The 14004-nt window shown below is 50.8% G+C and overlaps 1 protein-coding gene across 1 annotated transcript in view; it reads right to left on the bottom strand.

The window, feature by feature from the left end:
• Positions 1-14004, bottom strand: part of LOC121057441 (collagen alpha-1(XXVII) chain-like) — a 154265-nt gene that overhangs the window by 43210 nt on the left and 97051 nt on the right. The window contains 3 exon segments of the mRNA XM_040531641.1: positions 7479-7532; positions 10473-10526; positions 11356-11409. Coding sequence (XP_040387575.1) covers positions 7479-7532; positions 10473-10526; positions 11356-11409 — 162 coding nt within the window.

The raw sequence follows: 14004 nt of genomic DNA, 5'->3' as shown, positions 1-14004 counted from the left end.
GGGGAAAAAGGAGAAGGAAGATTCCCTTCCCACTGCAATCAGCAGTGCAGCCTGGGTTTGGAGGTGGGAGGCTTCCCAGCCTCCCTGCTGCAGCCTGACAACTTCCACCTCCCCGGTGGGCATTAGCTCTGCCTGGCTCCAAAATCCACCCACCTCCTGCCCCCTGAGCCACCGTGCCTATCTGCCAAGTGAGGTTTGGGGCATACAAGGGGATGGTTCAGGGGAGCTCCACCTGTGGATGGCTCCAGTCTCAACCACCATGGTTGCCCTCACACTTTTAACCCTTGGTACATCTGGGCTTTGCAGGCAGGGCTGTAGCTCAGAGGCTGAAGTTTGGGTGCCTGTGCTCTGCTCCTGTGCTAAGGCTTCCTGTTACAGGATTTGTGCAGAGGATATGGCTCATGGAGAATGCAGCAGTCACCCCAGCTGTGGCCACCTGGAGGGCCCCTGAGAGCAGTCCTGGGGAAGACAACCCACACCTGGCTGGGCTGAGCAGAGCAGCTCGGAGCCCAGGACTCAGAAGATCCCTTCTGTGTTTTGTTCTGCCTCATTTCTCATCATTTACCAGCACACAGCACCAGAACACTTTTTATTCCCCTTTAAACTAACCACCAGCTGCAAACCAAAGCCAGAGGAGAAAGGCATGTCAGGAACAGCCCAATTTTCAGACACCACCTCCATGCTGATGGCTTTGCCATGCACAGGATCACAGTCCTAGCCTTACTGGGATCACAGAATCACAGAACGGTTTTGCTTCCTTCCTAAAACCCTGCTGGTCCACCTGCCCCGTGGCACACCACCTGCCTCATGGTCACAATCGGGGCAATGAAACTACAAAGCACACAGGCGCAAAGCCCCTGCCACGCAGGACCTTCACAACTGTCCCAAGTCCCAGGCTGCTCCCAGAGAGCGGGATATACCTGCTGGCAGCTGAGTTCGTTACCTGCTACTTAAGGAGAGGGCTGCTGTTGGGAATCAGGCAGGTGCTCATGCATATATGCCTGCTGGGAGGGGAGCAGCCGGTTGTGCCTGCTCTGGCACCTCTGGTCCTACGCCAGCACCTGCACCTGGGTGTGTGTGGGTGTCCGACAGGCACGGGGAGCTCCCGAGGTGTACGTGACACTGCTGGCACCCACGTGAGTATGGACTGCGAGCGATCCCATACCCCACGAGCTGAAATTGCACAGCTCATGGCATGGCTCTGGCATCCTGCAGCACGGGAAGATGCTCTTCCAGAGGGTGCTGGGCCAGGAGAGCACTGGCCTTGAAGAGAGAGCACCTGTGATGAGCATCCGAGCTCACGGCAGCAGAGCCCAGCGCGCAGCCCCCTGCACCGTCCGAATGCCAGAAACCCGCAGGTCACGCTGATGGGGAATAAACAGAGCCCTGGGCAGGAAACAGAACAGTCCACAAAGGGCATAGTAAGGGACTGTATTAACACACGGCATGTTCGTAATCAGGCTGTGATCTCAGCTGGGACTCCTAGGCGCTACTGCAATATAAATAATAAATAATAACACAGAGCGGTGCTAGAATGTAATGGTAAGAGGAATTCTGAGAGCAGGCCAATGTGGAAATAGGGAAAACAGGAGCCAATGTGCTTAATCGGGATGCAAACCGAGTGCCAAAAGTAATAAGAGCGTTAGGGAGCCAACGCGTTAGAAAAGCAACTCCAGTATGACAGGCGAAGAGGGAGACGCACAAAGAGCGGCAGTGTAGCAGCAGAAGATGTACAGGAAGCTTCGCCAAATTATTACAGCAGACAAACACTGTCCATATAAAATAATGCAAAAACTTCTACTGTGCTTGGCAAACCCCCGTGCTGCTGAGTGTACCAGAGGCAGAATAACCAAGAGCCTGTGCTGCATGCCAGCAAACCATGGCTCTCAGTGCTCTGTCTGCTCCCCAGGACGGATGGACAGAGGGGGACTGTGCACAGGCAGGGATGGCACAACCAAAGGGATGTTTCACAGCTCGGCGCTTCGTTACGCTGCCACCATGGCTGCTCTCGTCAGCTCCAGACACTGCTGCCCTGGCTCGTGCTGCTCACAAGACCCCAGAGCAGATTTTACTACTCCATGTCCCTGTGAACTGCAAAGAACAATGATATAAAATGGAAAGCCATTTAACACCAGGGCTCCCGACAGCTCCAGCTCTGTTGGAGCAGCGGGAGAGCAGCACAGGAAGGTCTGGGGAGCACCCAGGAGACCCAGAAGAACACAGGAACCTGCCCCAGGCTGGGAATCGGGCTGCCAAAGACAGTGGGGTGTCAGCATGTGGATGGCACCGGCACACTGCCACCCAGCTCCTTGCCCTTCTTGGAAAACAAACCAGTCCCCTCTGCTCTGAGAAGCAATTTGGCTGTCTGGGGCAGTTAAACCTATACTAGCCGAGATGATGGGTTGACCTGCTTGTACAGAGAGGAAGGGTTCAATAACTTGGCCCCGGTTTTACAGGAGGAAGGAACAGGGTTGAGAGGCAAGTGGGACATGGGAAGGGCAGTAGTGACCCCGGTTAGAGGCCCCTGCTCCAGGACAGGCTGCCAGGAAAGCAAAGCAGGATGCATCTCGCCCTCCAGAGCCATCTTCTGCAGCCTGCCCTGCCCAGCCCCAGGCTGCTCTGTGCTGCTGGAGGCTGTTGGATGCTCCCAGCCCTCACCGGGCTGCTCCGCGCTGCTGGAGGCTGTCAGGTGCTCCCAGCCCTTCGGCTGGCCAGGGCAGTGTTTGCAGTATCCGCGTTTCCTCCAGCAGAGCCCTGTCACCAGCATGGCAGGACCTGCCAGGGCAATCTCCCTTCGCAGCAGTCACCTGGCTAATCCCATCACAACACATCTCATCAGCCTCTGACCTGCCGGAGGAGAAAGTGACCCCGTGTTCACAAACGCATGTGGCAAGCTTCATCTTCCCCAAGCCTCCTGGGCTGGAACCCAGGATGAAGGCTTCCCCTAATTCGCCCTGACAGGAAAGGCTACATTTAGCCAATTAGCGAAATCTTTTAAACTCTTTTTTACTGACAACACTGGTTAGAGAGGGGTGAGCGAGGTCCTGGCGGCTCTCCAGGAGCATCCCATGCCAAGCGCCGCGGCGCGCAGCACGCTGCCTTCCCCTGCGGGCCCGGCTGGGCACACGAGGGCAGACGCGGCACACACTCGTCCTGAGAGTGGGGTAAGGTGCAGTGAGAAAGCATGGTTTGGTCACCAGCCCAGCACCTCCAGGAGCCCATGAAACAGAGAAGGAAGCTTCTCTTTAGTTGTATTACAATTTCTATGGCGGTATGGAGCTCAGGAGAGGTCCTGGTGGGCCAGGGCTGTACAAACGGTGCGAGCTCTGGGCAGATTTACAATGTAAAAAGGAAAAAAAGGAAGCTTAAATCGTGATCTGTCTGCTCCTTTGCACATGGGCGGCCGAGGCACAGAGAGATACAGGTTCGTGGCTGAGGGAGTATTTGAGAGCCCGCTCACCTGTTTCACCAAAGCCAGGTGGGATGAAAATGCAGCTCCAAGGCACTGCTGTGTCCATCCCAAAGCAGCTCACCCACGGTCAGTGCAGGGACGTGCTGGGGCTGTGCCACCATGGCACAAGAGCCACTAGACCAAGTGCCACCCCTCATCCAAGTACGGATACATCACTGTCACAGTCTGGCCAAGTGGAAAGCAAGCAGATGACTCAGCCGAAGCTTGGAGACATCACTGGCCATAGGTCTGTGGCTAACGTTTCCTCAAACACTTCTAATGCTTTTCAGCTAATTAGAAAGAACCCTGGGAGCAAAAACAAAATATAAAATACCTCTGCTATTTCTTCATAAGCAAATTCCCAGCTAGGCCTGGAATAAGCAACTGCTTTCAGGTTTGTTACAGAACACCACAAATTCCTAGTGTTTGAAGTCCTGCAGTCGGTGCTGCTGTAAAGCAGCGGGGCTGGGTGGCAGGAGATAGCAGTGCCCCCGATGGAGGTTGCAGATGTGTCCTTGTTATCTCCTCTTTGCAGGCTTCACCTGGGCAATGCCTAATGCAGGAACCTGATGGCTGAATGGCACAATGGAAGAGAGAAATGTGCTCTGGGGCTTGAAAAGCGCCTCTGAGTCAATATTCAGCATCCCCTCCAGCGAGGGTAAGATCCCATTGACAAGGACAGACACACCTTGGCCAGAAGAACAGGGCAAGGTCACTTTACAGAAGGATTTCAGGTGCGGCTTTATGTATGAGTTGCAAAGTCAGCGTTCCAGTCGATATTTTGCCTTTTGTAGAGATTCTCAGTCAATTCGTAGGCTCCTCAATACCAAACTCCTCAGCAGAGGATGCTGGAGGCCAGGCACTGTCCTCCTGCACGGAGCTGATTGACAGAAACGGGCTTTTGAATATATGGGAGATAGAGCAAGGGACTGGCAGAATCAGCCTCCTCCAAACATAAACCTTGACGTGGGTAAGCAATTAGGTTAAACATGTGCACAGCTGTCGTTAGGTGAATGTCATGCACATGCCCGGGTGCTACACTGAAGGATGATGAAGCAAAGTGATGGTGAAGCAAAGTCCCATTTTCTCGTCCTCTCTCCAAGAGAAGAGAGGGAGCCACGTCTGTGGAAGGCTGTTCAAAACAAAGAGATAGGGAGGAGCAACTGTCTTGTCATGACTGAAAAGAAGGTTACAATTCTTAAAGAATTTTCTTTTCAAAAGTTGTGCTTCTATCTCGACAACACAAAAGCTATCACAACGTAAATACAGGCCCCCAAAAGTCTCCATTGTTCTTTACAATGAAAACCATACTTGCTATTTATGTTTTCTTCAAAAGTGAAATTACTTTAACAAAGTATCCACAAACAGATCTCATGGAATCCACAAACATCTGGCAGAGGCTGCATTCATGTTTCCACTCTGAATCAAATTACACCCCTTCTGTAAATGGGGATAGACAGAGCATAATGCCTGAAATTACAGCTGGGGGATCGTTTCCCCATCCTGAGAAAACCAAGAGCTCGAATAGCAGGACAAACTAAGCAAACAAAGAATACTATGTGCCTGGAATCTCTTCTGAGAGTCTGAAGAGAAAGAAAACGTGAGGGATGGAGATACAAACCAGAAATCCTCCAGGCAGGAGATCTGCTGGTCCTTACAACACCAACGTTCCCACATCGTACTCACTGAAATCTGTAGGATTTCAAAGCAAGGCCCGAGTTCCCTCTCTCTGCTGGGGATCTTAGAAAGGATGTCTGTCTTGCAAATTCTGTAGGGATTGTATTACTGGGGTTCTGGAGAGGAAATGCAGTCTGTGGCTGCCAAGCTGAGCATCTCTACCATGTGGTATGTCATTTTGGGGATGGACACTGCTGGTGGGAGCTGCTGTCCTGCAGGATTGCTCCTGAGGGCTTGGCACCCGATCCAGCTCCATCCGCAGGCAGGTCCCTGCTGTGCCAGCCAACCTCGTGCCGTGGGAGCTGAATCCACCTTGGCTCTTGGTTTTACTAGTGTGATAATAAATATCCATTCCCTGCATCAGTCCTGCCAGTACAAGTGGAGCTGAAAACGGCCCATCAGCCGTACTTTCCTTGTGGCTTAAGGCCTTTAGGCCAGAAGAGATGTAAGAAGCTGAACAGGATTACATGGATGAACCTCCCACAGGTCAGGAGCCCAGCGCCAGTGTGTGCAACTCCTGCTGTAAGCACAGGCTCGGTGCCGGGGGCTGTGAGGGGGCAGCGGGGGACTCCGCTGTCCCTGCGTACCCCGGGCAGAAATGCCCAGTGCTCTCAGAAGACCCACCTCTCCAAGAGCCTGCACAGCCAGCAGCCTGGGATTCATTCAGAAGGCATTTCCCGTTCAGCTCCGTGCTGCAGTTTTACCTTGAGATATTTTCCGCTGTCCACGCAAGGCCTCCCGTGGCAGAACGCCTCCGGTTTCTCATCTGTTGTGCTCACTGAGAGCCCGGGCGGCTCAAATCGCTGCTGCGCAGCACGGAGAAACCTCGCTCCCAGGGGACCCTCTGAGAGAGGAGCTGGGGACTGAGACCCCGGAGCCTTCCCACTGAGGGGAGCAGGGCCGAGGAAGTTTCTTCCCAGTCCCATGCTAAAAGCTGAACCCTGATATGCATCTGCTCAGCTTGGATGTCTTTGGTGTCCTTCTAGCTGTGCTTTTAAAGCTTAGAGCAGTTCTAGGGTACATAACTCTGTGGTTATAAAGCTTTCTAGCTGGTTATTCCATTTCCTTTTGCCAGTTCTAGCTACTTGAATGGAGTATTAGCTCTGGTAGAGGGAAACATTTGGCTGTCCTGAATTCCCCAAGCAGGAATTGCAGTAGAAGCAGAGTCTGGGGGTGGGTAAAATGTTTAGTTTACTCCAGCCTACGTCTTTGAAAACAAAACATGGAAACAGATATCATAAGATCCTTGGAGGGAGAAATGCAAAATATGTTGTTGTTGGGGCCTTCAGCAGAACCCATGTGTGCTCGTTATTAATACTTTGTAAAGCAGCTGGACAAGGGAAAAACAACCCACAGCAGAGATGCTCCTGCAACAAATGTCCTGCTGAAGAAGAAAGATTGAGGAGCTCAGTGGGACATGAGCTGGATGTCACAGCCAGAAAAACAAGCAGCTTTGTCAGGTCTAGAGGTCATTCTGCTGTCGGCTGTCACCCAAATGGAGCAGGAAGAACCATGGATGAACTGACACTGAGTGTTTGTGAAATATTCATCCGGTGTAAGGGGTACTCACAGCGCTGTCAGCAATGCTACCCAGTGCCATTCCCCAGTGCTGAGCTGGGGGCCTGCTCTCCCCGGGCAGAGCACGGATTCACACATGCTTCACAGTGTGGTACTGTTAGATATGCACAGATAAAATCAGAGCTTGCGTTATGGGCTGGAAAATCAGACAGGAAGACAGGACATGCTTGTACCTTGCAGCACCGACAGCGCACAGCACACCTTTCTGAAACCCTGCACAACACTGCCAGAAGGTGTGACTGCATCCAGCGAGGCTCAACGGGGAGGCTCTTCCGCTCCTTGTCAGCCCCATTTCTGCCAGCCTCGACTCCAGATTCTATTTCTTAGCATAGCATATCCTGCTGTATCTGCCTCTGGCTAAATCACACCACTTCACACCTCAGCTGCTCTCTGTCCCTTGGTAGCAAAGGCACCTTGTCGGTCCTTTACCTGCACCCCTTCCCCCAGCTGAGTCCCACCCTCAAATGGCTAAATCTTTACCATCCTCACCAGAAGCATCCATAAACCCTGCCTGACATTGCAGGTGGCTGAAAAAGGCAAGAGGGACTGCTTCCACAACAAACCACACTTGGACCCTCTTCTGCTCATCCCCATCACTTGCATTCGTGTCCCTGGTAAGACTTGCTTCAATGACCCTTCAACAGAGCAGAAACACAGCTAAGGAGGTGCTGTCACAACCAGTGCTCATCTTTGCACCCCAGACTACTCCACCAGATTCCTCTTCCAAAGGCTGAAAGAGGAGAGGCGTAAAAAATCCATGGGAAGCGCTTACCCTGCGGCCCTTCATCCCTCTGGTCCCTGGTGCACCGCGGACTCCTGCTGGACCCTGGGAGGGGAGAGAAAACAGAGTGAAGCTGCAGGAGGAGGCAGGCAGCACTGGGGCCGAGACCCCACGTCCCTCTGTGATCCTCGGGGGATGTGGACACAGAACCTGGAGCAGCCAGTTGGCTCCCTGAGCACTTGCCAAAGATGTGGCCATGTTTCCTCATCTGTAAACAGTCGTTTTGTGAACTCACTGATTGTCTCTCAATTATCAACATTTAGGCCAAGGATGCTGGCTGAGGTTTGTAAGCTTAAGTATCTGCAGCCTGTTGTCTGTGTAAGTGGTATGAATTGAAGAGAAGCTGAGCATCCAGAATTCCCTCCAAAACTATTAAAAGCAGCTGTTGCTCAGTGTCGGTACAAAAAATAATAATAACCAGGATGTGCTTTTCAGTTGTCCAAAATCAGGCACCTCATCTTAGGTATCCAAGTTCGACCTTTTCAGTCAACTCTGATTTTATTTTCAAGTAACTGTTGTGCTGTTAGTGCTGCACAAACATTCATGCTGGCAGACAGACGCTAATTTCATTCAGACTGTTGGTGTTGAGGGTGATCCTGTTCATCACACCCTTACAGGAAGGCTTCAGGTTGTCTTTTATCCTGCATTTGTAGACGTTTGATTCATTAACATGCATACAGGAAATACAGAAGAAAATTAAACAGCTATTCTTCTGTTCAACATGTATCAGTTTCAAACATTGAATGATGTGTTCAATTAACAGGACTTCTTTCTACATTACAACTTGAATAACCCATATTTGAAGTTAGTGCCTTTCTGCTGTCAGAAAAGAAAACCTCAGAATGACACATTACATTCTTACTCTCTCAAAAATTCCACATCAAGTTTGCTATTTATATATTCAGATTTTTTGCCAACTGTCAACCCTGCAAGCTCCACCAAGGACTAGAACAAAGTTGGACTGTGATCTTCCTACTGCTTGTACCACTGCCGCTAATAAAGATCTTGCTTTTGGAGCCGAGTTATTCTGCACGGCATGTAAACCCAGAATACAAATGCTTTGCTGTTCGCACTCAAAATGGAAATGTTAGTTTATGGTAACTATATTTGTAATTATAGCAGATCTCAGTGTTGCTAGTGAGGTCAGTAGTGACTGGCACGGAGAAGCAGTAGATGTGTCAGATGCCTGTTTTATGCAGATTTTTATGAAAAACACGTACTGAAATGAAATTCTTTGTTGGCATTTGGAATATCCTCCTGTAAATCTCAGGATCCTCCTGTAAATCTCTCAAATAGTTATCCCAATGTGAAAAAAAAACAAGCCCAAAAAGATTAATTGTAGTGGCAAAATTTTGAGGGGAGCAATTTGATACCATGCTCGGAATTTCAAGGAAGTATTTTAGGAGATGAGTGACCTTTAATATACCTGTATGCATACATCATTTTCAAAACTGCAACTTATCAGAAAAGATATACCGCAATGGTGAGAAGGAAGAGAGAAAAGGAATTTACAAACCTCAGTGAGCTGAAATTAAGGGCAGATTTTCCTACCATTGCCTATTCCTTTGCTTTCCATTCACCCCCTACTGAATTAAGCAGCCATCAGGGCTGCTGAGGCCCACTGGATAGCTTCATCTCAAAGAGTTTAACAGTTGAGAATAAACAACAACACACCACAGGTCTGGCTTCAGAAGCAAATAATGAAGGGTTGTTTGGTGGAGAAACAGGCAGAAACAGCTGGAGTTAATAAGAGCGGGGATTTAATATTAGGGGATTATTTGATTTACTGGCTTTGCGGGGAAGTTTGACTTACTGAATTACAACTTTTTAAATGCAGCCTTGGAGGAAACATTTTGCTTAGATGAACCTGTTGGTTATTTGCCTGCAGGAGAACAGGGCACCGAAGGAAGCAGAAGAACCTGGGATGGTCTCAGCACCCAGAGCTCTGCAGGGACGTTTCATCATCCCTGGTCAGAGCTGATGTCCTTTCTCATACTGTTGTTGTCCCAGTGAGACAAATTCAGCCCTCACTAAAGGTACTAGTTAGGAGTACACTGGCTAGTGCTTCAGGGCTGAGCTCTCTGCCACAAGGCCAGTGCAGAACCCAGCTCTGCCCAGGACAGAGTCACGGCCTCTTCAGTGCCCAAAGGCACGGAGCCTGCCTAATTCCCTGGCCATCCCCAAGTCACAGAGCAGTTAACGTGCTACAAAGGGACACCTGAAGATATCCATCTGCCTCCTAGACTTCTGTCAACAGCAAGCATAAATGCTGCCACAAGGGGCCAGGCAGCAGCTCACTGCTGGGGGCTCTGATTGTAAGGGACTGGCCAGTGCTGTGTTGCTGCTCCTCAGGGGCAGGTCACCTCAGGGTGCTGCTCGGCCTCGAACCCTTTCCTTCCATCATCACTATAGATGTGCAGCTGTGAAATCTGTCCCTAGCCAGCAGCTGGCTGCAGCTGGTGGGCCCAGAGCATCCCTGAGCTCCCTGTGCTGGGCAGAGTTGCCACGGGTCTGGAGGCCAAGCCTTTGGCACTGCCCATCTCACTGCTGTGACCTTCCTCCCAGTTAACCACAACGTGGGAATTCACACGCTGAGCAAAATCTGTTCCCCGTTCCCACCCAAAGCTGCCTTTCTGCTGGTTCCAGCACACAACATGCACTGCCTTCATGGGGCGGCATTTGTGCTGGGAGAGCTGGAGCTGCATCTAAACAGAGGCTGTGAGAAACTGGAGCCAGGCTAAAATCTAGCTCCTCACCAACTGCTTGCTCCAGCCCCAGCTGCGTGTGCACCAGCTGCGCAAATCCAGACAAAGGGCACATCTGGGGGCTGCTGCTCAGCTGCCCCGCTCTGACAGCACACGAGGTCTTGTTCACAAACTCTTTCAAATTCAAATCAGCCGGGACACGGTTGCTTGACTCAATCCATGAACACCCAGGATATAGGAAGCTGTGCAGTACTATGAGGTGGTGATAACCTTTACTTACTGCTGGTCCGGGGATTCCAGGAAAACCCACCGCTCCTGGTATCCCGGGGTGCCCCTGAAAGGGAAGGAAGAAGACACGCCTGGTGTGAATTCCCGAAATCTGCTCAGCCGTTCTTCCCCCAAGTGAGAAGACAGAAAACAAGGCACTGCTGGCTGCTGGCAAGGTCCGGCGGGTCTGTTATTTGCCAGGGCAAAAGAGCTGGGGCACACATGGCAAAAGCCAGACCATAAAAAACCCAGCCCCAACTCTACCAGCAAGATAAGCAGTGAGATTTTCTGAGCAGCCCAGAACAGGGGGGACTGGATTAATGTGAAAAAGCTGTCTTTGGGTCTTGCGCTATGGTACGCAGGGAAGTGCGTGCCAGAGCAAGACAAGATCTCACTAAGTCCCCTCTAATAAAATCCTAAATAAGGGTCCCCAGAGAGTGGTGCAAATGGCAAAGCAAAGCAGCCTGGGTGTGTTGTGCAGGCAGCCCCACATCTCCAGCTGCCTCTGACAACAACTTGGGATGAAAATCCCTGCTCCCAGACCCTGTCTGGTCAGTAGCCAGAACGTTTGGGAAAAGGTAATCCTTGGGGTGCCTTCAGGTGCCATAGCACCTGGGTAGGTCCTCGTTATCTCTGTTTGACACAACAGGTCCTCAGCTGCTGGGAGATGCAGAACACACGTGGAAACGCAGTGTTACTGGGGAGACTGTTGACCAGGAGTGCCGGGGAGAGGTTACACCTCAATAACCAGTCCACAAATGGCCTCCCCCATCCCCCAGAGACAGGAAGAGTTTGCAGCTCTTCTCACGTAACCAAAAGACTGGGAGAAGCTGCACCCTTTGCTAGGACAGAGAGAGGCAGCAGCAAGAGCGAGAGAATGCAGACTTACTCCTTACCATCGACCCCTTGACTCCTGGAGGGCCGGGGGGTCCCACTGCACCACGGTCACCCTGCGAGAGACAAAAGTGCATGGGGAAGAGTGAGGAGTTGTGCTAACAAGCACTCTGTGCTGGCTGCAACGGGGATCTAGAGCAATGCAACAACTGGAAGACCCACAGATTGCAGCCTGTGCCGTCAGATTTCTACCAGAGGCTTCCAGTACAGAGCACTCATCACCCTCCTTTAGGTACCCATCTCATCAGGGTAGCTAAAGGACTACAGCAAGAATTAGCTGACCCTCTGTGACCCAAGAGATGAGACTTTACTATCAACTTCAAACCACTGAAGGACAAGAATCGAGCCACCCACTCAAGACCACCTTCGAGTCCAGGCAGTGCTGGGGTTGGATCCCAGGAGAGCTCTGGCCCCTCCCACCCATGGCCTGCACGCCTCTGTTCGGCACTACCCCAATTCCTACACGTCCTGCCCTTTTCGGAGACATGGATTTGAGAGCTGTGGTCATGAGGGGCTCGCTGAGAGCAGACAATCAAGCTGGAAAAAAGCAGAGAAGCTGTCTGGGATAGATGGCTGGTGATTTTAGGAGAAGATCGTAGGCATTCTGGGGTCTCCTCACCCCTTGGCTCACACTGACACCACAGTGCAAACGATCTGGAGGCCTGTGTTTACGAGGGATCCGGAGCTGGATGCCTCTGCAGCCCAGCTGTGCTCTGAAGGCACCAGTCCTTTTAAAACAAGCCACCATTTGGCATTAAAATCAATAACGTACCCTCAAAAAAATAACTTATTAATTCCAAAAGCCTTACTTATGCCCACAAACAGAGCATCTCACTTCTCCAAGGACATCCTTGGCCCTTTAGCTCAGCCAAGGACGGGGGACGAGGTGCGAGGCTCTGCGAGCATCACTGCGCCCCCTGATGCTGCGGGCAGAGCTCTAGCTATGGGATGTCAGCTGCTGCTTTTTGGAGACTGGCACTTCCCACCGCAAATGCCTGCGCTCTCCCTCGCAGCCCTGGTAATGCACCGGGAATTAGGTGTGTTGTGTTTGTGTGCTCGGGGGGATGAAGAGGAGGAGTTAGCAAGTGCTGCCAAGGAGTTTACGCCCAAAATCTGACCTACCTTCCAACAGCTATACTGTAAAGGGAAATATTTTCTGGGCTCTGATCATCTTATTAAAAAGCAAGCCCCAGAGTATGTGTTGTCACCAGTTGGCCCTTGTAAACCAATGCAAAGCTTTTGTGCTTTCCTGTGAATGTATGGATTTTATTAAGTCTGTATTAACCGTATTGTTCTCTTTGATAATCTTTGGATTCTACTGGCTTTGGTCTTAAATTTTGCAGCTCTCAGGACAGGGATTGCTGACTCAGCTCTGTCTAATGAAAGCATATTTCCCACTTCATTTAGCTCGCAGCAACATAGTAAGCTGCAGGATGCTATGCCAACTGGAGGCCTGGTTGAGGTTTTGATTTGATGATAGTTATTTTTGTCATCTCTAAGTTTGTGTTGGTAAAGGAGAGGTCTGATAGAAGTCGCAGCTGTGCTGAAGATCTCCTAGGGCGGATTATAAAAGGACGGCCTGGGTTTGCTTGGACACCAGTGTAGCGTCACCACGTTACGGTCAGTCTGCAGCTAGAGGATAGCTCATGTGGTCAAGGCATTGGCACAGAAGCCAATAGGGACAGATGTGATACTGGAGTTTACTGGAGTGGGAAGAAGATCTTCCCGTGTCTCCTGCCTGGCAGACCTCGTATTTCCCATTCAATTCAGGGCTGCAGCTGCCACTGAGACCCACACACAGCTCACTCAGGCACTGACTTTCTGCGTAACCACCTTGGACACTTCGCAGATGCTTTATTCCTGTTTTCCTTCTGTAAAACGCAGTCCTCATCACGTCCTTCCTTTTACTTCTTGTGTGCCTTGGCAGTTTGGACTGAGCCTGCTTCTGCTACTGCCCCACCAGAGGAGAGCACAGGGCTCCCCAGGGCTGCCGCAGACTAGCAATAAAATACATTTGCAGCGAACACAGCGTAACTGTCACAGAGGCTTGACATCATTACCCAGAGGACAGGGCTTGAAGTAATAAAAGAGAGCGAGTGAGCTGATGTGTGGAATGCATCATTTTATGCTCTTTACTATCTTTATGGCTGGACTGTGAATAATTAAACCACCAATGAAAACCAGCACTCTGCAGCTGAGATATAATGAATGACATAGATGATTTGTCTTTAAAAGCTACCCCTGAATAAAATTTTACACTCTAATAGAAAATGAATTAACGGCCATTTGCTTTTTATGGAAAATAGTCATTTTTCTTCCCGGAGGAAGCATGTATCTGTGCTGTACACAAGAGGGCACCAGCCCTTAGCAGCGTGCCCAAGGTGAGCACAGGGCGGGTAGACAGCATGGTCCTTGTTAAATGAAAAGGGAAGCATTTGGACCAGCTCAGATACATGGCTGTGCTCTTAGATGATTTCTGCACCTGGGAATTTGGTGAGCCCTCCTGTTGAGAGGCTCAGCCCTGGTCCTGTGTGACCCTGTCAGCAACGCAGCCGGGGCTTGCGAGCACATCTCTGCACAAATCCATCTGTAACCTAAACTCCTTAGACCTCTCCCGTGACCAGGAACACAGGGCTGATGGGTCCTTCATC

This window comes from Cygnus olor, chromosome 19, assembly GCF_009769625.2.
Source record: "Cygnus olor isolate bCygOlo1 chromosome 19, bCygOlo1.pri.v2, whole genome shotgun sequence".
In the NCBI taxonomy this organism is placed as follows: Eukaryota; Metazoa; Chordata; class Aves; order Anseriformes; family Anatidae; genus Cygnus; species Cygnus olor.
Note: the sequence above shows the minus strand (reverse complement) of the source record. Positions and strands in the feature narration are given on the sequence as shown.